Raw genomic sequence first — 25719 nt, forward strand, 5'->3', positions numbered from 1 at the left:
GGGATCGTATGTGATTGGCTGCTCTTATGCGGCCGTTAACAGTCGTGAACGGCTAATGCTGTCGGCACTCAGCGGGCGTTAGCGGTCCGGCACTCTTTACGCGGTTTCTCCGTCCTCTGAGTTTAGGAAGAACATGGCGGCTGACGCCGACTGGGTGTGACAGGGGGTTGAGAGAGGAGGCAGTTGTCGTTACTTAAGAAGAGCAGGGAAAAATCTATGGACTTTAGGCCCAACATACCTATTATTGAAGTGCGATGCCCACAAGAACGCGTGAAGCTCCCAGCTGTTTGGGGCTTCACGAATATTATCAATTATATACATATTCAAAAACGCTTCACGCCCCACCAAACATCACAATGCTGTCCTCTCATCGCATCTTCGCTAATGTTTTTTTACATACACCGCAAGGCGGGTAACCATTCTCGAACTAGGCCCGAAGCACTGATTGATACTTACATATCAAATGACCTCGTCAATGCTTCGCTATGTTCTCTTGCTGTGATAGCAGTTGTTATTGATAGGGCGTGACATTACAAAGCATTATTGCTTTCTTATACGCATCGGTCGTCTATCATTGTAATAAGCATTGGAAACTCGGATAATGTTCCCAATCCTCTGTGAAGCAGCTAAAATAAGCTTAGTTGCGCGCACTTGAAACAGGGCCACACCGAATAGGTCATTGCTTCCTGCATCAGATAATAATGTCTCCGCTTACAACGCTTTTAACGTGGAAACATTTCTTGTAACCACAAGTTCAAATGTTTTTTGTCATATAATCGACGCTAGAAAGTTGGTAGATTGACATTAATCTATGGACTTTAGGCCCAACATACCTATTATTGAAGTGCGATGCCCACAAGAACGCGTGAAGCTCCCAGCTGTTTGGGGCTTCACGAATATTATCAATTATATACATATTCAAAAACGCTTCACGCCCCACCAAACATCACAATGCTGTCCTCTCATCGCATCTTCGCTAATGTTTTTTTACATACACCGCAAGGCGGGTAACCATTCTCGAACTAGGCCCGAAGCACTGATTGATACTTACATATCAAATAACCTCGTCAATGCTTCGCTATGTTCTCTTGCTGTGATAGCAGTTGTTATTGATAGGGCGTGACATTACAAAGCATTATTGCTTTCTTATACGCATCGGTCGTCTATCATTGTAATAAGCATTGGCAACTCGGATAATGTTCCCAATCCTCTGTGAAGCAGCTAAAATAAGCTTAGTTGCGCGCACTTGAAACAGGGCCACACCGAATAGGTCATTGCTTCCTGCATCAGATAATAATGTCTCCGCTTACAACGCTTTTAACGTGGAAACATTTCTTGTAACCACAAGTTCAAATGTTTTTTGTCATATAATCGACGCTAGAAAGTTGGTAGATTGACATTAACTATCATGAAATGTGTTTAATGCACTTTCCATCATGCCATCGTTTGAACAATGGCAACAGACATGCGAGCCCTTCCGACATGAGAGTTTTAGAATGAATGCGAAGAAAAGGCGCATTAAATAATATTTGTGTGTAGTAAAGTCGTGCACAATCAAATACCTATTATTTTATGTCCTCTAGCGATAAGGCCGTTAAAAAGAAACACGAATAACACATTATGGGAACCACTTACCCAGACGGGAACAAATCTAGAAAAGTGAATTTTCATGAAAAAGGAAACATAGATATATATTAGAAGGCTTTTAGGAGAATGCTGATTAGTTCAATAAGTTGAAGCAGGCGTGTGATGATAAGGAAAGGGATTATTTGACAGACAGTTCGCGCTTTGGAGCGACGCTACGATGTCTGTATAAGGCAGTGTCAGTAAGCGTACGCAGATTGCATAAAATGGAAATACGTTGTTGGGCGTCGCTAATACGAGGTGACAGCTCAACAGGAGATCTGAACATCTTCACTTATCGTTAAAACAACGTATCTGTGCACGAAATCTTCGTTTTCTTGTACAGTATACATACTACAGTTAAACTTCGCTTGTTACAGCGACTATTTACAGTGTCGACCTCGTCTTCTATGTAAGCTCCAAGCTATGAACACATAGCAAGGATGCTGAAATTAACCTCAAGCATTTTGGTGTCGAATGCAATGCATTATTGGGTATTTTTCTCGCTCGCTTGGTATACATCGCTTGTCGGCGGAAACCTCACTCATCTATACGCGTAACATTGGTCGTTGTCAACTCATCTAGGGCGCTTACTACAAGTGCAGTTGCGGTGTACCCACTAAGATATTATTCACCGTTTTGCAAAAACGATGTAGCCACTGCGCGTGTGCAAGGCAATGCGCGCACCTACGTAGTTGCATGCTTAGATGATGTGGTTGATGATGATGGTGATGTACTCTAACGTGAGACCTAACGTTAAGTGGCACCGTAAATTACCCTTTTAACGCCAGTGTTGTCGACGTGCCTGGTAAGCCCACGATGTCCACACAGCTACTACACTGACAAAAACACGTCGATCCACCTCGTGACGCTTGGCTCGAAGCCATAAAATACAGCATAGAAGTACTCGCTGACTGCTTCGCGTGAAACCGTTTGCCACAATGAGTGGGATCTGCCAAATGTTTTTATTGTGCCTATATTTACGATATTGGAGGCCTACAACATAGTTTCGCCTGCCAATTTTTGTCACTAAAGCGAGCTTCTTAATGTCTCAAATCTGGCCTCTACTCATAACACACCGTGCAACTAAATCCGAAATGGCCATCCAGAAATTCCCTTTCAGTTTAGCGCATGCTCCACAATTTTTTTTTTTTCGTTTGATCAGCGTGCTCATTTTGCTGCATTCTCCGTTTGGCGACATGCGTCCTCTTGTCTAGCTTGCTGCGTGCGCTTGATGTTTCGTGCACGATTGCAGTTGGCGATTGCCGTCCGCTTGTTCCCTTCTTGATTGCATGGGGCACATAGGCTTCGAAAGCAACGTCGAGCGGCGCCACAGCTCTTATCGCAACTGGGGGCATCCGCGGCCACAACACTGCCGACCCTGCTTCTGCGCACGAGCAGAGCTCTCGGATTGCGTCTGTGGTGCGTCACAATGTAACTATTACAGACTAGCAGTGTTCTCGGCCGAATGAGGAGCGCATGCGCGCACGTGTCCTTTTCGCCACCACTGGCAAATCCGGCGACTAACCGTCATCGCGAGCAGCATAGTAATAATACTATCTGGGGTTTACCGTCTCAAAACCATGATTTGAATATGAGAAACGCCGTAGTGGAGGGCTCCGGAAATTTCGACCACCTGGGGTTCTTTAACGTGCACCTAAACCTAAGCACACGGGCCTCAAATACTTTCGCCTCCATTTAAAATGCAGCAGCCGCGGCCGGGATTCCATCCCGCGACCTTCGGGTGAACAGTCGAGCGCCTCAGCCACTAGACCACCGTGGCGGGGCTTCGCAGGCAGCATCTGCCCCCAATAACGCATAGCTCAGTCGCGCGAGCGTCGCGCCGAAACTTGAGATCGGGTTCCCGATACTGTTTTGTCCGCGGATGACAGACATGGCTTAGCCTTTAACCCTAAGCTCGAACCCTCTCGCGTTATAAGCAACAGATCTAGCTTCAGAAAGGCGCATACTTCAGCTGTTCTTCAAGCAAGGCACTTGAGCATTGAGCGACGCACGCCTCTGATGGAGTGCTGATGCGGGCTACATCCACAACTTCCTGCTGCTTCTCGCTCGTTTGAAGATACCAAATAGTGTTGGCAAACAAAGCGACACACATACATTCCCGACAGTGTAGCGACAAGTGCGAGCTATAGAGTCGCCTTTGAGGGGATTGTGATTTCCACTCAGGCCCACACTAATGCAGCGCCCCGGCTGCCCGACATACACGCCAACCCAAGAATATCGAAAAAGGATGCACTGCAGAAGTGTAACATGGCACATATTTGTTACTGTGTCTCATTTAACAGCCGCGTTTCTGGACGCACGACATGCCCGCGATTCGAAAGCTGATTAGCCCGTTATTTGCCAGCCTGTCGAGGCTACTCAAGATGCCGGGGGCGGAAAGTAAAACCTGAACACAGTAGAGAGAGACTACCACCTTAAAGAAGTGGGTCAAACCATGCACATCGGGAAGGACAGCTATATTTCTACTATCATCTTGCTCAAACACTTGTTCTGCCCTCCGGCCGCCTTACTGAAACGGGCCCTACAACACCTTTACATCATGGTCAGGAAACGCTGCCGATCGATATTGGAGGCTCCTGAAAGCTGGAGAGCCAAAAATAGCGCTGCGCGCAGCCTGCAATTCACAAATAATTCTCAACGTCAGCTAGAAATCACTCGCTCTTCTCTCGACAAATGATGTCATAAACCCAAACTACTGCGCTATAAACCCGAACTCTACGGCTATTGGCTGATTTGAGCATCGTGGGCTGCACAGTCAGCGCGGCCACCGCGGGATGACTCCACGTGCCCGCGCTTGCGGTCACAATGGAAGTAAGGCGCGCCTTCGAAGAAAAAGAAAAAAAAAACAAAGAAAGTGCTCAAGGTTACGACACGCGCTGACTAACGGACGCAGCTTCTTGCCCCCTTGTCATCCGCACGCCCCTCTGGATAGCTTTCGCCGAGCTCGCTGGTACGGAAGGAGAAGGAAAGCGCTTCAAGCGTGAAACAACTACTCGTAACTCAGCTTGTATTTGATGGATTCTAAAACATTTTGCGCCAGTCGATTCGTGCGGCGTTAAGTTACTTTAATGAAGCCATTCAATGTTTACTTGGAAAAGTGTTGCAGGGTTCCTTTAATGTCCTGTAGACGCTTTTCTGCAGCAAACATGAAAATACACAATTTCCCACTAAAAGGCACCATGAGGCGATGCGAAGCCGGAGCACTTGCACGATCGCGTTCCGTTGGCGTTCGTTGGGCATGCTACCGACCTCGCGTCGTGGAACGCGAAGATGAAGACTACGCGCGTCATGTCTTCCCTCTAGCCTGGCCGTTAATTCTCACAAGGCGAGCGATGAACGCGGTCGACAGGCGCGCGAGAGGGGGGCAGCGTAGGAGAGGGCAGATAGGGGGAGGGGACGCGCATGCGCAGGTGCTCATCGCGACGTTGCGCCGGACAGAATTTCGGCATGTCGAGCCCGCGTTTCAGAGTAGCAGTGGAGAGGGGGAGGGGAGAAGGGGAGGGGAGAGGAGGTGTGCGGAGAGGGTTTTCGCATGCGCAGTAAGGGTGGTCACGCCGCACACCACGATCACCACCACCACCGGTTTGAACTCCGCTATTAGATGCTTCGCATATAAAAAGGCGTCCCTCTGTAAAGCCAGCGGCCTTCACTTCCCAAGCCTCCTAGTAGAGGCTGTTATGCAACATACGTTAGCTGAATTTACTCAGCGCCGATCGAAAACACGGCATTCCAATACCATGTTTCATTTTCTTGATGTGGAGCAAGTTCTACATTAATTGACAGCAGACTCAACTGGCAGTCTTCATAATGGAGGGTAGTCAGCGCATGCGCGGCGGCTGTGACGAAGCGCGTGCCATGTTTTTTGGGGGTAACAGCACGGCGACAGGAGCGAACTGAGCGGCACCTGGCGTGGAAGGTATGCAAATTATTCTGAAAAATACCAGGCCCCCGAGATTGTCTACTGGCGCTTGGCGAAGAACTTCGAAGGCTTCTAAAAACTTCGAAGGATATTCAGAAAGACGCCAGGAGTGCAGAGCAAGAGCTTGAGCGACGTGATCGTAGACAGATAGCTGTCTTTCTCTAAGAACACGGTTTCACCCATTGCTTTAAGCGGCTAGTCCCTTGCTAGAGTGTTCGGATTTTAATTTCCACCACCAACAAGTTCGCTAAGCTTTGTGTGAGAGTCGACCGGGAAATCGCGAGCACTTTGGGGGTCCAGAACAGAAGCAGTGAAATCGGTCACACCAATAAATATGATCCATGCTGCACTTCTTTGGTGCACTGTACCCTACTTTCCTGTGATATGGTGCATGTTGGGAAGAAGGGACTGTATTTTTGTGCGCCTGGGTGAGTATCGATATTCGCTCGAAGGCTCAGCTAGCTCGCAGTTGTCGCACCACTGTCGCGAAGGCGAATGTGTTCCTTTTTTTAACAGCAGCACTATTTTGTACCATCGCGGGAGGAAGACGCAGCGGTAAATTGTGCAGACCTCTCACATCGGCAGTCTCTCCGAGGCGTGCGTCGCTCAAACCGTCATCGACTTGCATGCTAAAAAATACGGTATCTGAGTTTTACAGCAAGAGCTGTTATCAGATCACAACGGCACTGGGGTAGTTATCAGCCGCAGTCTCCGTCGGTGCTTGTAACCACTATCGCGCGGAATAAAAAAAAATGAAATGAGCAAAGAAAATCTAGAAACATCGGCTGCTCTTGCCGACTATCATCATCAACCAGACATTAGCACCTGCAAGAGCGGGTACGCTTCCGTGCCCCCAACCCCGCTTTTCAAGATGAAGTGATGCCGTCAACTTGGGAGACAGATACCACAGGTGGTGGCTGTTATTCTTTGCTTCCACCCATCACCTACCTAGCCATTGGTAAGCAGCCACTCTGTGCTATCGGCTATGGCTCTGGTGCCGGCAACTTTGTGCTGTCGACCATTACAGCGAAAGCTGTTATGACATCACAACAAGAGCTGATCTTGACGCCGTATTTATGCGCCGCTGCCGCTTGTGTCCGTAACCGCCTATCACGAGAAATAAGAAACAATTAAATGAGAAAAAAATTTGTAGGAATGGATGCGCTTTGAACCCGGCCCCCCTGCGTGGCAGTGGAGTACTCTACCGCAGAGCCACGCTTGTGCTTCAAACTCCTTCTAAAAAATTCCCTATACAGGTGTCATATCGGTTAAGGAATTAACCGTGTTAACATATGTAGTACAGTGTCATGGAAGAGTGAGACAACAACTAGGCGTCACGAAATGCCAATTGCGCAACGAGTGGGTCGATAATTCTTCATCGTCAACAGCCACAGCACAAAGTGCACACAATTACTTACAGATGTGTAGCGGGTACCTCGCTTATCCGCAGAATGACGAATATTGGCACATTAGGTGCTTCCCTGCTTTATGAAAGTTCCGGTGGTTTATGGCTTAGTGTTTACCTTGCATGTGTGGTTATATTAGTTGCCCCAAGAGATTCTACAACGGGCTCTGGAAAGGCCACTCTTCCAGTTTTCGCTTTGACTGTGCTGCGTGTTCTGCACAGGCCTGGCGATATTTTTCACGGTAGTTATCGTTTTAGTTTTAATTTTTTTTTCTGTTATACTGATCACTACCGGACACGTGGTGTGTGACGGATGTCAGTAGGGCATGGTTATCCACAATATTTGTTCGAGGCGCAACTCGTAGTTCGTGCAGTGTTTTTTGGCGTCTCTGTTTTCTTTCGCGCTGTTCATTAAGTGTCCAACCTCATCAACTTGCACTGTTTTCTTACCAGCCGAGCTGCCGATGTCGGGGCTCTGAATGAGCCCTGACTGCTCTCCTGCAAGAAACAAGCAACGTTCGTCATCAGAATAGAAGAAATAATTATTCTATTACAATTCCAATTACGAAGTGGCACATCGCCTATGAATACGTTTACATCGGAATGGTTTTCAGCAGTGCTAATTAGCAGTACACAAAAAATTACGAGCTCGATCCTCACTCTGCTTGCGTCCGCTGTCATCAGTCCAACTCATTTTCATTTAGCTGAAATGTGCTGTCGTGTAAAGAGTCATTTTGGATTCCTTCTTCTTTTGTAAGAGTAATCTGCCAACTGGAGATTTGACCTTCAATTAGGTACCAATACAATTCCAAGACACAAGGCGCATCAACTCCAGTCGCCTGCGCCTTGGTGCACAACCTTGCATATCTTTTATCTGCACTCTCAAAATCCTTCGTGAGCTGAAATATTGCCTTAGTTATAATCTGTATTTGCATTGTCTAATTACATATAATATGCTAAACAGTCGATGCTTCATCAATATTACTAGCGGTATAAATATGCAACTCACAAGATGAAAATAAACTTGGAATAAAAATGCTAGGCCTGTTCAGCAATTAAAAATAAAAGCTAATCCCCAGTGTTTCAGATGACATTCCGTCTTCTAAATATGAAGGAATTAATGACAATCTGTAAGAATGCAGGGCACTTCTAATTCTTAATAACCCGTTGTAGTCTGCGAAAACAATGTCAATCCGCAATGTGAAATCCAGTGATTTCTCGAGGTCGAGGGATCTCATTAAATTACGCTGGCTACGTTCCTTTTGCATGTTTCCGTCATTTATCTGAAATTGTAGCCTTGCGACATCACGTACGCAGATCGCTTACAAATGAATTTTATTGATTGCCTTGAAGAGCTCACATGGCTTCACACAATTATTGGCCACATTGTGTGTGTGACGTCATTTATTGCAAAGCGATGATCACGGACCCGAGGCGAAGTTACGGACACGAAGTGCCACTACAACGTCTGCTCTCCACAAGGCAACGATCTTGTGTGTCTGGACAGCGCTGCGCCGGTTTGGCGTGCGGCATTTTCTTTCGGGCTGGCGTGCGATGGCTGGCATGTGGTGTTGAGTTGCGGGATGCACACTATTCCACTATTCCACTTATTCCACATAATTAGTCACTAAATTACACTCGCTGCGAACGCTCACGCTTAGAGTTTAGCTAGCAGTGCCGGCTTACAGCACGGAAAGTACGGTAATACCGCACCATCTGGAGAGTGCGCATACTGGACCTTTAACGTACTGAAATGCTTTCCGCAACGTACGCTGGGTCTACCCGTATACGTAAGCTGCGCACAGTGCGACAGGTCGCTCGTACTTTGGTTATACTGAATTTAATCGATCTAATCTACGGGATGTTAAGCGCCGCTATTCAGAAATGAATGCTAAATTTCCATAATAACATTATAGAATCTTAGTTTGTCCTCAACCTCCTTAGCGTTGGCATTTCGTGTGATCGTTGCAGCCACAAACTCGAGCGGCAGGACAGGTGGTGCCATCTGATGGCGGAATCCGCAACCAGGCAAGCACATAGCGTAAACACGTGTGTTCTACTTAGTCCAATACGAGTGGCGATTCTATTGGCCTCTAAATGCGTCCACATCGCAGGTTACATTGCCCTACAGCTCCAAGTAGCTTGTTCACGTGGTACGGGCAGTATGGCTGGTGTACATGTGGCCACCTTTCCACGGATCCTCTACTCTTCGCTGGTTTCATATCCCGCGACACGAGAGCGGCATACCTTGTACGATCTTCGGTTCTTACCACGTTATACTAGAAGCGGGCGCAGTACTTCTCGGTTCGAATTCGATTTCGGTGTCGCGTTCTTTTGCTCGTACAAAATTGTTTTCGAATTCGCTGAGTATTGCTACTTTCGGGCCCGTGAGAGCAACGTCTCAGGAATATAGAAGCACCATTGATTTCGCGTGATAAAAAATCGCCGCAGTTGGCCGTTAATTGCAAGCATAGTCAATGGGAGAAAATAACGTAAGGATTAGCTTGTAGACATCTAATGGTGTCAACGTTAACACAGTCGGTAGTAGCCTGTTTTCGAAAATTTCAAGCGTGTGCACTTATTTAATAAAAATAAGGACTTCATCCAGCTGTTACCCACGGAAACTTACACAGAAGTATGGCAGGTACGTTATTAAAATGTTCTTCATTGGCAAATTTATCAATGTTTCATGACACGTAGGCTACTCTTGGCATGCAGCCGTGGTTTTCATCAGTTGAAGTTTTTTATGTTTCCAGGCCTTAACACGCCCTACCTCTAAAATTTTCATCATCAGCTGGAAATCAAGAGAAAAACTTATCTGAATGCACAAAAAGATAGTGAAAATATTACAAATAGTGGCGAGAGCATCGTTTCTTACTTGCAATGCTCAGAAGCAAGCTTTCGTCTGAAAAAAAAAAAAGATGGCGATGTTACGTAATACAAGCAAAAAATAAACACGAATACAGTAAAGGAAAGCAACATCGAGAGTAAATAGTTCTTTACTTGTTGCTTTAACAAAACCAATATCGCTGGAACTTGACAACTACATTGGCAGATCCAGACGAATGGCAGTATTGCTTGCATTGGACTGCCATTTACTGCAATTCGGCAAATGAATATGAAGGAAATGCAGTATTTTATTTGGAGGAATTATTGATATCGGGCAAACTCAATAGGGCCGGAGATGGTGCCCAGGCAGATAAACATTGATATTTTTGGAAAGAGACGCACATTCTTATTGTTACTAAGGTAAGTAAAGCGCGCTTTAAAGGGCCCTTCAAAACTTTTGCAACATGGCCAGGAAACTCAGCCGCTGGGTCGTCGAGGCTCCTGAGAAGAAGTGAACTAAACAATACGACACAGCACGTACGCAGCCTGTAACTTAAAATTAATTCTCAAATTCAGCTAAAAATCACCGGCTGTTGTTTCGACAAACGATGCCCTAAACTCTAATTAGCGCGCCATTAACCCAAAGTGCACGGCCATTGGGTAATTTAAACACCGTGGCCTGCACAGTTACCGCGGCCCCAGCCAATATTTAGGCCGCCACGTACCCGCGTTCGCGATTACACTAAATAGAAACCGCGCGTTCGAAAAAAAAAAACAAAGAAAGTGCTCAATGTCAGGACACGTGCTGACAAACGGACGCAGTTCTTTGCCCCCTTTTCATCCCCCTCCCCCCTCCCGGTTGCCCTGCGAAGCTTGCAGCGTACTCACTTGTACAAAACGAGAGGCGCCTAAAGCGAGTGACAGACCCCTGTAACTCCACTGTTACCTGAATAATTCCAAAATTTTTTTCCGGCAGTGAATTCACGAGGCCTGAATTCTTTTAATGAAGCCACTCGGTGATTACATGGAAAATTGTTGCAGGGGCCCTTCAACAGACTGGCGGTCCTCGTACACGCTTTGAAATGCAATGCACGCCTTCGTGTTCATCCAGTAGCTCGTCGCAGTCGGGCTACCAGCTTGACGGCTTTCACAGTGGTTGCCCAGTGACAAATCGGGCCCCTCGTTTCAGTTTCGCTGCCTGACTACGTGTACGGAGTGCATGGCCAGTGATGTTTTCGTGTAAGTTTGGAAGCGACTTTAACCTGTTTATAGCAGTTCTTAGTTTCCCAAAAGACGGTGTGCAGGGGAGCTCCACTAAATGCCATTTTTCATCGAAGTCGCATCAAAGGGCTCAGCCCCCTCGTCAAAGCTTCCGTAATACCACTTAATCTCGACAAGGCCTGCAGTGCAAACAAATTCTCATTTTGTCGTTCCTCCAGCGATACCCGAGGCTATCTCGGACACCGCTGCTACTTTCGACGGGCCATCGACACCTTCGCGCATAGCGCACGTCCACTTCTTGATCTTATCAAAAAGGCGCGAGGACTTGATCTCTGTTTGGAAGACACTTATTGGTGTGCCCGAGAAGCACTTCTACGAGACATGAACTGTCAAGAAAAGTACAGCCGTTTATATAACTTCTTTGGTAACAAACAACCGCACACTAACAAAAAAATGCCTATGTTTGTTAGGTCAAGCTTGTGCTTTTTCAGAGCTCTAGCACGTTATTTGACAAGAAATTTTAGCATCTGCAGTATTGTCGTTTGTATTTACTCGCATTAAAGAGAATACATAGCACGTTCCTTTAAGACACCTCTCAATAAAGCTAATTGGAGAACACTGAAAGCAAACTGCCTCGCCTCAGGGAAGAGATGCGAGTCCAGTTAAGAGAATGTTCATTAATCAGCACCTGTAAACCGTATCCACGTACTCTCACTGATAACTGCAGGCCCTGAAAAATACTGCCGAGCAAAATGTTCTACTTACCCATAACACTTGCAGAAAAATAACTGGACAACCTTGCAAAACCAGCGACAAACGACGAACGACTGGGTGCTTCCTTCTTTTTCTTGTACGCTTTAAGCTCTTCGTCTTCATTCCTTCACTGGGTTAGCTACAATTATACGTGTATCTTACAATAAAATAATTTATTGAAATTTAGAATGACCTAATTTAAAATATGGCCATCTTCCTTTTATATCATTAATTTGTCCCGAACTATTGTTTTGATGAACATTTCTGACGGAGAAAATTACTCGGTACGGGCGTTCCCCACTAGGTATTCAATTCCTGTCCTAATGCCATACTTTTTCTGGAAATCACTGTTAATTGATCTATTTATTTCTTCTTTTAAGTACTATCAATGCAATCCCGGCATTACAGAGCTAAGTTCATGAAAGCAGTCGCGAACAATGCTTAATTACGGTTGCAGGCGAGGCAGGCGAGAAGTAGATTTCATTCCCACGGCTACTTGGGCATGTACAAGTTAGGTGCAAGGTCTGGCAGAACCGCATTTGAACTTCGAAATTATAGTCAACGTGGGATGAAAAAAGACCTGCGTTCCAGCTGTAGATTCACAGAAGTTATTTTATGAAAAAGACATAAGCGGTCCTTCTTTTTTTGTTAGTAAGATATACAAAAATATTTATTGAAGTCGGTAACAATAAAGCGAGCTGAACGATTCTGGATGATTTCTCACGCGCTTACGATCTAGAAGGATGGGGATCCGAGACTGAAGAAGGCTATTCGATTTGACTAAAATTTTGTAAAAAAGACGTTCTAGGCGAACTGGAGTCAAAGAAGTGTTGCCAGGCAAGGAACCCGACAGTCCGATTCCCATTGTTAATCATGTAGGTAAATGTGCGTATTGCATGATAAATTATTATTGATGTCGACACCTAGATATTTGTAAGTAATAACGGATGGAAACTAGAAATTAATAGTTGAGTAAATAGGGGCAACGTACTGAAAAGCACTTCAGCAGATCACTTTTTTTGCATTTTTAAATGCTCATGTCCATGTACCCGACTCAACAGCAAATATAATGCTGTGAAGATAAGTTTGAAGTTAAAAACCTAACTAGGATTAGTTATTGTCTGATAGAAGATACAATAATCAGCAAAAAGCGTGACTGTTCATGAAACGCAGGTAGGAAGGTGAATAATGCAAAATGGAAACAATAAGGGTCTGAAGATGAAGCCTTGTGGTACACCGGATGCGACAGAACTATTGCGTCAGGTGCGATCATTAGCAGTTACATGCTGCTTTCTGTTACATACAAAAAATATTTGATTTATTCCAACACATTTGAATTATTATGTAGGATTCATAGTTTAGGCAGAAGCGCACAAGAGGAATGTTGAATAATGTGATAGCTAGCGTTCTTTCCCCTTGATAAAGTATAGACGTAACATATCGATGGCATTTGCATACCGCAGGTACAATATAGAAACGTCTTTATTGAACTTGCACGCGGTTCATTCTACCATCCATCGAACATGAGCTTCAAATACGATACACGGGACTGTACAAAAATGCATGCGCTGTTCTACTGTGTGTACTGTGTAATAAGGCAGGTCAATCAAGTATTGGTGTAGATATTACGTGCTGTGTAAAGCAAATAATTTTATCCCAGTGAAATCAATTTATTCTAAAAAAATCGTGTTAATATTTAATTCACTATAATATTGCGAAAACATAGATAATCATTTATTAAGCATTTGTTTAGTTCGACTCAATTGTAAATTTCTCGGCAAAGAAATGAACATCCCCAGTGCTGCCGCGGTGGTACACTGCAGTTATGTTGCTCGGAAGCTGCCCCGAAGGCGGCGCGTTTATTCACAACCGCGGCGGTGTCATTAAGATGGAGGCGAAGTGCTACTGGGCCGTGTAGTTAGAGATATGTGCACGTTAAAGAAACACAGGTGGTCGAAAATTACGGAGCCTTCCACTACGACGTACCTCATAATCATATTTTAATTTCAGCACGTAAAACCCTATAAATTAATAATTCCCGGGTAAGTGTAACCACGCAACCAATAATTCTTGTGCGCGATGCTTGGTCGTTTAATTATCGTTGCGTCGTTCATTCGAAGGTTAGTGAATCAATCGCCAGCCCATCAAGGCTCAAATGCTTAGTGAATAAAAAAATACTCGCCGCAACGCTGATTTGTTTATAACAAGACGCTTATTTAGACGCACTAAATCTTACTTACAGGCACGAAAGCACACTTTCAGGTCCAAAGTGTGTTGTAGTGTACAAGCGTCTACAATTATTCTTGGCGAAATTGGTCGAGCTTTTTCATTTTCAGTAAATCTACATTATCAAAATCGGGACCCAGTCGAGCACGTGCCAATTTTTCAGCGCCTTGATGATGATACGTGCAGAGCACTTTAGGTGTCCGGGCTGCCGTATGCTGTCTTAGCTTGGCGTAACGCAGAAAAAACCATGTGTTCTGGCACGCGCTAGTGCGTTTGGGCTTGTGTAAGGGGCTGGGTAAGGCGCTGTGCCCTCTCCCCCTTACACTGTCTCAGTAATCCCGTTATGACGTCGGGGAACGAGTTTCTGCAGACGCGCAATGCACCCGCATTGCGTGCTACAACAAGAGCTTGGTTTGAGTAACAGCAACCACAGTGAAATAATGGTGTGCTCCACTTGCAAGGACGCGTTGACATCGTTAAGGTGCCCGCGATGGACGGAACTTTTAGTCGACCCATGCGCTGCTTCGCATCCCCACATGTGTTCGCTTTAGTGGGAGATGGTGTATTTTTTTATTTTTCCATTCTGAATTCTTTGGGACGCTTTTATATGAACATACTCACACTCTCGGAGCGTTCTCGTTGTTTCCAGTACCACAGTAAAGAAAAAATAGGAAATTAGGCAGATCCCACGTACCGTGGGAGTGTATGTTATGCGAAGCATGCGGCGGGAAGCTGACTGTGGCGTAATTTTTTTACTGAGAGAAACGTTATAAAATAACGCTAGAGACTTGTGTAAATTTTATACGCACACATATATGTTGAAGCGCCCCATATGTGTAATATAACCAGTTGTTTAGAGTTGTGTAGCTCTGCCAGCGGTAACGTGGGTATTGTCAACACCAGAAGCGGTTAGCTGATATGTAGTGCCTATACTTGTCCCTTATGATGGAGAACGCGTGCACGTTTCACGAACCCGTGTGCATTTGTGGAAGTAGTTCTTGACTGTTATTGAACAAGGTCATCATCAGCGTGATGAGTGAGCACCAGAAGCTGGACATGACTTATCGGTTCCGGTCGTGATCACGGTGACGAGGGGTTCATGTGTAGTGATGTATGAGGTATTGTACAGCTGTTGGAATTTGTGGCTACCTCGGTCATTTCGTCGACAAATTTTCCGTCGATAGAGCCGGCGACATGTCGGAACCTGAAATCACCCTCCGCGTTGGCAAGGTATAGGCCGTCGAGGATGGAAAGCCTGGATAGTGCTACGTAGACCAACATCAGTGGATGGCGCTTGTCGTATTCGTAGACCACCTGGGTGTATGTGGCCTACGTAGCCTAGTCTACAAAGCGGCTGTCGATCAATCTGGCATCATCCTCGGTCAGCATGAGGCCATCGCCCAGCCTCGTAACTAATGAAGAGGACACTGCGTCGTTCTAGCGAACTATGTGTAGTGCGGTGATGCGAATATCATACGTTAAGTTCGTGAATGTGTCCCTCCGGGGTCGAGCAATGCTTCAATATAGCTTGCTGAATCATAGGAATACAAATGTAATGTTTATTACACTGCTATAAAAGCGGCGGCAACACTGGAACCACAGACGTTAATCAGATATGACGCCTGTATCTTAGGAGTACACATCGTCGGAATATCATGTAGTGTTTATTGCTTTCTTGTAAAATTAGATAGCAAGCACCACAACCACTATTGCCGTTGCACCGATACCACGCCTTGTTAGGAATGGGGTAAGCCTCTCGGGTGCGCCGCGAGGAATGCGGGGTCGTGGCGTTCCACCACTGCCACCACTGTTACGAATGGGGTTTGCATGTTGGTGAAAGCCGGGAGGCTGGCGAGCCGATGTTGCCGAAGAACGCACATTTGCTTAATTCAGATGAAGGAGGCAAACGTTTACGAAACACTAGCAATCTTTATAGCAGGTATAGCAGGTTGTAGCAGTACAGAGCCTGCCAGGTCCACCTTGTTGGCTGGGGCGACTTCTCTAACAACGGACCGGCACGGCCTTAAATAAGGTACCTGTCCATTGTAATGTGACCTTTTCCCTGGTCGCAGGTATTGGCGTTTTTCTTAGTCGTAGGTGTTGACCTTTCCTTTTGCCGCAGGTGTTGACCCGCTTCCACGCTCAATCAGGTGCTCTGGCACAACAGCACCCCCGCCGTAAGACAATGCATCCAGAGTTCGAGCTGTTAAACTTAGCTCGGATGATGGGTTGCTGGTTGACTGTTGTCAACTGTGGCCGTACCGCTCTTTCAACTTGGGGTGACTTTCCCGGCCCTGCAACGTTTCACTGGAGCTACCAATGATCAACACAAAGCCAAAGCACTGTGGACAAAGCAAGCATCTTCTAAATGCTGATCAAGCCGCCAGACCACCAAAAAATCAAAACGTTTCCTCGAGAATACGCTAAGCTAATAAAACGACAGCACGAGTAACGTATCTCAGGAAGAGTACCAAAGTACGGACGAACCTTTAACTAACTGTCAGTATGTGACACTGCTAAAACCAATCAGTGTTTCTTCGCGAGTGATCCTCAATAGTGACATCGGCAGATTGAAGACGATCGAAGCTGCTGAAGATGACCTAATTTTGCCCCTAAGACTACAAACACGTCGCCAGGCGCGTCCACATCGTGTGCCTTGGCGCCACTCGCAAGCGTTCGAAATACCGAAATGAGCCTTTCGCTAAACGCTTTCACTAAATGCACCCGGCAAAGGAATATTACTTCAAGAAAACGAAACACTTCTAAGTACATAAGAAGTAAAACTGAAAATCAAACACGCGTAAAACACAAAACAATGTAGAAAAGTAAAACACATACTGACGTGCTTACTAACACGTATACTGCAAAACACATCGAAAGGTATCTTAGAGGATTTTAACATTCAGCCTATGTCTCCATTAAACCAACTCACAGCTCTCCACACGAGCGCTTATGGTTATGCCTCTAAATATTAAGAAAACAAACAAGTAAACAAACAAATATCTCAGTGTCTGCTTCTGCGATGAAGAGGAATGTAAAAATTTACAAAACATGGCTGCATTCCTTCCTCATCGGCAGGCGACGAAACATTATCAAAGCAAATCCCTTCCACACTGAATACAATGTAAATTCTTAGTATTCGACGTTACACTGTGCTTATCTGCATGCGGCGTCCTTTCAGACGAGCTGTGGGGACACGCGCATTCCACAGATTTCGGTGCGTCCGGTCTCGACAAAGGGACAAAGAACGAACTTGTCCGACGCGCTCAGTAGCGGCGACTTTTGACCCGCGGTCTCCCGATTCTGACAAAGGGCATCGCTTGCCCATTGTACCCCTCCGGGCTAAGCCGTCACCATTTAGCCACGGTGGGGTCGGTATTCCGATGTACGCAACACCTCCGTGCGCTCCTGCCTCTACTCTGCAGTGAAAAAGATGAGACCAGGGGGATACTTCGGCGTCTGAATTTCACTGAAATTCTTTTTTCGCGACGCGCTTCACGCCTAATCTCGGTTTCCGCAGGAGTCTCAACCTGAGACTTTTCTAGCAGGCCTTTTCGGAATCTCCTGCGTGACCTTTCTCTTGGTGGGCCTTTTCGTGATCTCAAGCCTAGCCTTTAACTTGGCGTCTCGAGAGATGACGTCATTGTGCTTAGCCACTTTAGTGCGTTTGACGCCACTCGTCGCTTTCGCGTTCGCCTTCCGTTTTAGCCGGCGCCTCTTCCTGTCGGATGGGCTCGCAATGCTCATAGCCTCGGCACTAGTACTGTTATGTGCGCTGCCTTCGACAATCACCGCCAAAACTTCAGGCGGCTCAACTAGGTCATCCTCGGGGTCGTCGCTAGGTGCCCGTGCCTCTGCCAGAGCGTGAGTCCCGATGCCCTTAATGCTAACACGCTCGCCTAGAGAACTCTCCTCAGTTTTTGGTGATCTATCCTATCGTGGATAGCCCCTTTTCTCATGCCTTCGAAGTCGGCCTCCTGATCACTATGACGCGCTTCGGTGTCCTGCGCTTCGCGACGAGCCTCAGCCTCTAGCGCGTCTTAACATTTCTCGACCTCTTGGTCGCGAGAGGCTGACGCGCTTTGCGGAGCGCCTCAGCCTCTCGCGCCACGCGAAGCGCTTCTTATTCTCGCGTCTCTTTCGCTTTTCGAAGCGCCTCGTCCGCTTTCGCCTTTCCAAGTGCTTCAGCCTCTCGCTCTTGGCCACGCTTCTCGACCTCTTGTTCTCTGCGGCGATGCTCGTCCTGTTGCGCTTTTCGACGCGCCTCAGATTCTCGCGCGATGCGAAGTATCTCTTGTTCTCGCGCTTTCTGACGCACTTCCTCCTCAAGCGCCTAGCGACGCGCCTCGCCGCCCTTAAGCGCCTTACGAAGGGCCTCAGCCTCTGGCGCTTGGCGACGGGTCTCCGCTTCTAGCGCTTTGCGACGCGCGTCATCCTCAAGCGCCTCACGATAGGCCTCATCCTCACGCGCCCTGCGACGGCACTCGAGTCCTTGCGCTTCCCGACTCGTTTCGGCGCTGTCTTTAGTGCCCGATTTTCGCAGTCAGCAGGACCGGAAGCAGCGAAGTGGCGAAAGAAGGTATCTTTGGCCTTATCAAAGTCTTGCTCTTCCTCAGCGGATAAGCGCTCCAAAGCAGATGAGACCCGGCACGGGAGCAACCTGAGAAGCCTCTTCACCAAAAGGTCTTGTCTAACATCAACATCTTCACAGACCTGTTCAAACTTAACGAGAAAAGACACAATGTTATCGCCTGTCTCGAAGATCTTGAGTAGGTATGGTGCTCGCTGCCACTTAATCGCCTGAATTTTACGATCAAGCTCTTTTATTTTAAGAGCATGTTGTTGCTCCCGATCCTGTCTCTCTTCGCGCTTTTCGCGTCCCTCCGCTTCTCGCTTTTCGCGCCTTTCGCGTTCCTATGCTTCCCGCTTTTCGCGCCTCTCAGCCTCCTGCTTTTGCTCACAAATCGGCTCCCAACTCTCATCAGCATCATCGACGGTCACGGTCTCCGCCCGCGTGACTTCGAGAATCGCTTTCTTTCTTTTTGTGGAGCCGGTGAAAATGCCTAAGTCCTCAGAAATTTCAAGGAGGTCCTGCACTAAGTACTTCCCCATCGTGATCTCCTTCCTAGTGATGCTTTGCTACAAAATTTACTCCTACTTTAAACTAATACCATGGTTTAAAATGAGTAAAGTTAATCAAACAAAAATTGGCCGCGTATCTGCGTGCTTCGCTGCAAATGTCGTCTAAAGACGATAGAAGAGGCGCTGCGTGAGATATGGACGCCATCTGGCAATACGTCGGGAAACACGAGTGCTGTGTTGCGGGCTGGTAGTCCCGGCGCAGCGGCAGGCGAAGAGAGGCGGTGACCAACGCGACCGGTGGGGACGCCGGCCAGCCCGAACACGCTGTTTGGCGCGATGCGCCGAAGGAGAAGAAACGTCCGCACTCAACGAGTACTCTCCACAAACTCTCTTACTTACACGTCGCCTGGGTAAACAGGAATGTCAGAGCGGCGCCCCCTGTCATTCGTACAATGCAATACTGAACCGAAACCGAAACACAACATGAGCTTGTGCAGAGGGCACGGAGGAAGACAAGTTTCAGCGCAGTCGCATTTTCAGCGCCCCTTAAGAAACTAGGGTTGTAACATTGTAGGGCGAGTAGGGCCAGAAGGACCGCCACGACGAAAACCTCCCTCCTCAGTCGTATTCGCCTGGAACGTTGGTGTGGCTTCGCGTTCCCTCCTCCGCTCCCGGCCTTTCCACAAAGCTACTGCCTAAGTACGAAGGCCCCTACCGCGTCCTACGTCAAGCATCCCCAGTTAACTATATGATTGAGCCTGTTCAATCATCTACGGACCGCCGTCGTCGCGGCTGCGAGACTGTTCACGTCGATCCACTGAAGCCGCATTATGACCCACCAGTTGTACCTGTTCCTTAGGTCGCCAGGATGGCTCCTTTTCCGCGGGGGAGTAATTTGTAACATGGTAGGGCGCAGACAAGAACGCCTGCGAAAGAAGAAGACGAAGACGGTTGTTGTTGGCGCTCGCGCTTGCTCGGCTTGGACCGCTGATCGCTTCAGCTGTGGCAATCTTTTAATAAACGCGTTACTGTCTCAACGTTAAACGCATACCATCAAGGTCTTTAAAATTGCGTATCTATGTATTTTCTGTTAAAGGAACACACCGCCTAATACCTACCTAGTGATGTTGCGCCTCAGATATGCGTAATGTTTGCTTTTTGATCAACAATGTACACAAGTATGAACCTAGTCAGCCGTTCACGATGGCTGGCCCTTGGGCAAGTGGTTCAACTTTGGCCGAGTCGCTGAATCGAGGGACGTGCCGACAAACAGAAAGACAGACAGAAGGACAGACAGAAAGACAGATCAAAATTTCTGCGTTTAAGTTCCCCAAGAAAGACTATCGTCTTTAAAAACACAAAACTCACTCCAAGTATCTGCCTGTACTAGAGAGGTCTGGCGAAATGAGCAGTAAATGTCGGGCACTCACTCAACCAAACTAACTGACCCTGGTCGAACTCGTGGCTGCTGTCGAGCGGTGTCGTGGTCGTCCTCTAGCCTGCAGGGGTCCGATCCGGCTATCCAACCGTAGGGTAGCGTATCCCATCTTGTCCAACGATGAGATGAGGGTAGCGTATCCCAGCGCTGCCAACCGTTGTTACGAATGGGGTTTGCGTGTTGATGAAAGCCTTAGCATAATTAAGATCAAGGAGGCAAAAGTTTACGAAACAGTAACAACGTTTATAGCAGGTATGGCAGGTTATAGCAGAACAGAGCCTGCCAGCTCGATCCAGTCGGCTGGGGCGACTTCTCTAACAACGGACCGACAAGGCCTTAAATCAGGTACCAGTCCATTGTGATATGGCCTTTTCCTTAGTCGCAGGTGTTGACCCGCTTCCACGTTCACTCAGGTGCTCTCGCACAACAGCCTGCAAAGCCTGTTTTTCGAAAGCAGTTTATATACCTGGCGTGGCTCTGTGGTACAGAACCTGACTGCCACGCAAAATGGTTGGGTCTGATTCCTGCTGGGATCCTAATTTTCATTCTTTCTAGTCGTCGGTTCAGCGCTGCCGTTGTCGGTTTTTCTTAGCGCTCTCGCATTTTAGTTACCAATGTTTGTTCTCGCCGTTTCTCGGTAGATATAATTTGTCAATCGCCTGTGGCGCATACCCGTACGCCGCGTCCCGTGGTAAACGGGTATGTGCCACAGGTGTCTGGAGGCAAGGGTTTGACGACGTACGCGACAGGATTTTCACGCTATTCATGTAATGACTCGACAGTCATTCGTCAAATCCTATTACCCTCCCATGCCAATTATGGTGTACACCAAGTTGAAGAGGTGACCATGAGAGCACCGAGACGTAGGCGGCTAGATAGATAGATAGATAGATAGATAGATAGATAGATAGATAGATAGATAGATAGATAGATAGATAGATAGATAGATAGATAGATAGATAGATAGATAGATAGATAGATAGATAGATAGATAGATAGATAGATAGATAGATAGATAGATAGATAGATAGAAACGCTCAAAGCGCGAAACATTCGCTAAGAAATGCTTCGCATTTATTACCAATATAGCTATGCATAGCATTATTTAATCGAAATATGTACGAATCGTTTTGTAATAACTCCAAAGGGCGGCTTCCTGTGCCACTCCCGCGAAGAAGGAATGTGCAAGTCAGGCCAATCTAAGTGATCTCCATATGTTCTTGACACAAGCCAGCTCTCACCTCACAATGCGTTATGGCTATGCACGTTTTCTTCCACGTGGTAGCGCAACGCAGAGCCTAAGGTTTCGAGTGAGAAGGTTGTTGGAAATAGTGTTAATGAAATGCTATCTGTTTGTAACGGCTTCTTGTTCACTGATCTCTGTGTGGAGAAGTTGTAAGCAATAAGCTTCGCCGATGGTTAAGATAAAATTCAGCGAGTTCCACGCCGCGAAAACCATCGGGCAGCGACGCTGTAAGCGCGTGAGTGTATGTTTGCAGCATAACCAATTCAGGAGGGGGCAATTTCATAGCGAGATGAGGAAAAGCATAGAATAAGCAATGTATAGGTTAGAGAGAAGATTAGTTTAGCAAGGAGAGTGAAAGGAAAGCGAGATAGATGAGATTATAGAGGATGTGGGAAAGGGCAAAGCATAGAGAAAGAGACGTGTCTAGACAAGGGAGGAGAGAGAGAAAGGAAAGGGGAGTGGAAGAGAAGGTCGTGTTTCTTGAAAGCTCTAGCAGGTTATATAAGAAATTTCAGCATCTGCAGTATCATCATCAAGCTTTGACTCTGTTAAAGAGAATACATAGAGCGTTCCTTTAGGACACCTCCCAATAAAGTTAATAGGAACGCATTTAAAGCAAACTGCCTCGCCCAGCGAGGACATGCAAGTTCCGTTAATATGATATCCATCCTAAGAATGTGAATTATTTAATCATCACTTCCTAAAGCCGAGCGGAGAGGAGTAGGGAGACGCGCGCGGAGGAGGGGCGGCGGCGGCGCAGGTGGTAGAGCGGAGCCGGGCAAGGGACAGCCCAGCCGCGCCGACCACAGGTGGTATCATGTTTGTGATCATTTCATCTCTCCTCGGTGAAAGGCGAGATGGTGGGTGGGGATGTTTAACTCCTTTAAACACTGCTAAACCGTGCTGTACTTTCCCAGCTTTGAATTTCTTTGCAAGCCATCACTGAGGATTGTTCGTTTTCCTCCGCTGTCCGCTGGGCTATACGACGTTAGGTTAGTTAAATCTACACGATGTGTTTATTCCCGTGACTAGTGAAAGCCAACGCCGCCATTGTTCGCACCGTCATTTGGTCGGCTAAAAGAGCTCCTCTGCAAAATAATCTCAGTGCAAGACGTACACATTTTGTAAAAACTTTTTTATTCCATTTGCCCGCTTGGCTAACCCTTGACCTTCAGGCATTTTGACTTCTCCGCACTCGAAGTATAGTTGTGCGCGAAGAAGAGGGACAGGGCCTTGAGCATGCGCAGCCGCGACAGCGATCCGAATCCACACTTGTTTGTGTAGTCCTCAGAGCCAATGTTGGAAGCGACGATGTTCAGCCTGAGTGCGGTCACGTTGCTCTTGGCTTCACACAACTGCGAATAAAAAATCGCGGAAGGATCGCCATTAAGAGTTTGTTTACACAGAAGCATCTAGTTTTTGTTTATTTTCTCCTTTTCTTTAAGCAGCTACAACCATTGATGCGCCGCCGAAGAATCTTTAGGTGACGCGTATTCACAGTAGCCATGTTCCTCCTAAAGTTCTTCCAGCTGTTAGCCTCGCTAAGACCACCTTTAGTGCAGAGACACAGACACAACCTCGTGAGACAATGAGGTACATTGTGTGTGCATCCTGCCCTAACTGAATCAACACTAACAGAGCTAGTCTACCACATGGTATGAGAGTGCCAGAGCAGTTCATGCAAAACAGGTATCTTCAATGATTTCAGTAGAGATGGGTGGGAGGCGGCACTGTCAACCCCGGCCGGGGGCTCCAAGAGACCCTGGTGGCCCGAGCAAGGACTTCGGTACCAAGGCAGTGGGGTACCGCACTGGGAACCCCGCCCGTTCCTTACGTGACTATAATAAAGCATTACAACCAACCAACTCACTCATGGCAGAGAGCCATGCATCGGGTTCGCATTCTCACCGCTAAAATATGCGTGGCTGTGTTAATCTTCCCGTGTAGGAATTACATGCTGGTAGACGCCGGCTGCAAGTCAGGGGACGTCGGGAGAAGAGGCAGACGTCGCTACTTAAAAAGTGGTAAAAACCTAGAGACATCGGTTGATGGAAGGCCCAGGCCGAGGCATTTCAAACGGAGACATTTTCATTAATTACCCTATATTGTGCAGGCATCAGTCTATATGGTAAACTGCTGCTAAGTGTGAACTAAAAAGTAAAGATACTGCAAAAGAATAGCCACACGCAAGCTTGCGCTTGAGTATCTACGCCTGTTTCCCAGCTGCTATGACAACGTGTGACAATAAGTACACTCAAGCGAATTCCATCTGCCTCATGTAATATGCAATTTGCGTACCATGTATGCCACGATGGCTACACGAAGTGCATGACAGATATTTCTCATATATAAAGATCTCGCTACTAATGCCAACATTGTTTTCGCTAGCACATGTCTGCTTGTATGATTATTGCTCTTCGCCTTAATACACCTTGTGTTTGTTGCCTCCTGTTTTAGCGGCCTGTTCTCTTGTCCCTATGACAACAAGGCTAACACATATCCACGAATACAATGCTCACAAGGACGAAAAATAAATGATCGCAACAGTCAATTGGTGAACTGTTTTTCTTAAATGACGGGTTTCGGTTTCATTTTCAGTGGCTAGAACGAGCAAATGCAGGGTGATAGCTACTCATCAGTTTTAGCCATCGGCGGACTACTACGATACCCACAACTCATGTTGCACGCACTTCTGTATTTCACCACGGTGAAATGACACAACCCATATTGTATTCGAGACTGCGATCTCGGTTCCGGCCTAATAATAATATACACACTTGGCCTTAGTGACTGTTTGCTTCGCGTAGCACATGGGGAGCGAATGCTCAAGTAAACAAGGTAGAGTATGAAAAAACACCGTAAGCGTGTGTGCACTGTTGCCGCAGCAGAGAACGCCCTGACCTTTTTCCGAAGTGTTTCGGCTGTGTCGAACGTGAAGAGCCAGCCTTCGCCCTCGTCGTACCCGACCATCGCCTGGAACTTCGTGTCTACCTTGAATGAGTTTTTGTAATTTAGCATACTGCATCCCTGTTCGAAAATGAAATCAAGTTTTCACATGTTAGCGACAATCATGTTAACATATAAATCTCCATGTTGAGGAGTAAGGCAGAACGGTGGCGAATGGTGCACTCACAAACTCAATTCCCGATGCCTGTTGTTGTAAGTCCGAGCGCTGTAGGTTCTCGCAAGGCTTCCCAAGCTGGTAGTTGCCCCTCTTCTGTGGCCTATACCAACGGCCCGCCATGCCAACTGATACAGCGAACGAAGTGCTGGGACTCCACGCTTGCGGGTCTACCGTCATGCTCCAAATTGTGTTGGCCTGTGTATTCAGAGAAGGGGGATGTTGAATTGGCACATTCGACGGCTAAATGTTTACATGGTTGAGACGGCTCCGAAACTACGCACAGATACTGTACGACCGAAAGTTTGGTAACCGTTCTGTACAATGACGCATTGCTTCACTGTCACTAGAGCGCTCACATGTGTCGGATAGTGCAAGTTGTGCAACATTTATTGAGCAGGGTGGCGTAAGCACAAGTGCACCCATGAGCATGAGAGCGCTGCTTGCTGTATCACAATGCAATAAAATATTTTAACGTACATTCCCTCCATCCTTCACCGAACGCATTTTTCAAATAAATGGCCGCTACTGGGGTCCTGACCGACTGTATTCGCTAGCGTAGTTACAGCACCGGTTAATGCAAATAATGTTGACTAGGGTCGCCCTTACTGGGCTGAAACAGAGTTTTTGGGAATGCGCTATAAGCATGGTCATAGAAGTGCAATTATCCTCACTATGCATTTCAAGGCCCAATCGCATTTAAAAGAGTTTTAAACATAAACAACAAGGCCAGTTGGTATTGATAAAAACTGCTAGAGTGTTACCAAATCCATAGTCGTGTGAAGAGGCCATCAAGATATTTTTCCGCCTGTATTTCATTATTGAATAAACA

At 46.8% G+C, this 25719-nt stretch overlaps 1 protein-coding gene across 1 annotated transcript; it reads right to left on the reverse strand.

Annotated features, from left to right (window-relative positions):
• Nucleotides 1–22919: 22919 nt before the first annotated feature.
• On the reverse strand, nt 22920–24785 carry LOC125757518 (uncharacterized). Its single transcript, XM_049413098.1, has 2 exons — nt 24668–24785; nt 22920–23121 (listed from the first exon to the last, which is right to left on the reverse strand). Exons 1-2 carry the CDS (start codon nt 24782–24784, stop codon nt 22924–22926), a joined length of 315 nt encoding a protein of 104 aa, XP_049269055.1. The 5' UTR covers nt 24785; the 3' UTR covers nt 22920–22923.
• Nucleotides 24786–25719: the final 934 nt, after the last annotated feature.

Source organism: Rhipicephalus sanguineus, chromosome 2, assembly GCF_013339695.2.
Source record: "Rhipicephalus sanguineus isolate Rsan-2018 chromosome 2, BIME_Rsan_1.4, whole genome shotgun sequence".
Classification (NCBI taxonomy): Eukaryota; Metazoa; Arthropoda; class Arachnida; order Ixodida; family Ixodidae; genus Rhipicephalus; species Rhipicephalus sanguineus.

Bases quoted from the DNA above. Each gene is read 5' to 3' on its own strand.
- LOC125757518 (XM_049413098.1), bottom strand. From the start codon at position 24,784: ATGCTAAATTACAAAAACTCATTCAAGGTAGACACGAAGTTCCAGGCG. The intron at 23,122-24,667 runs GTCAGGGCGTTC...TTTTATTCGCAG, and splicing joins CCGAAACACTTCGGAAAAAG to TTGTGTGAAGCCAAGAGCAA.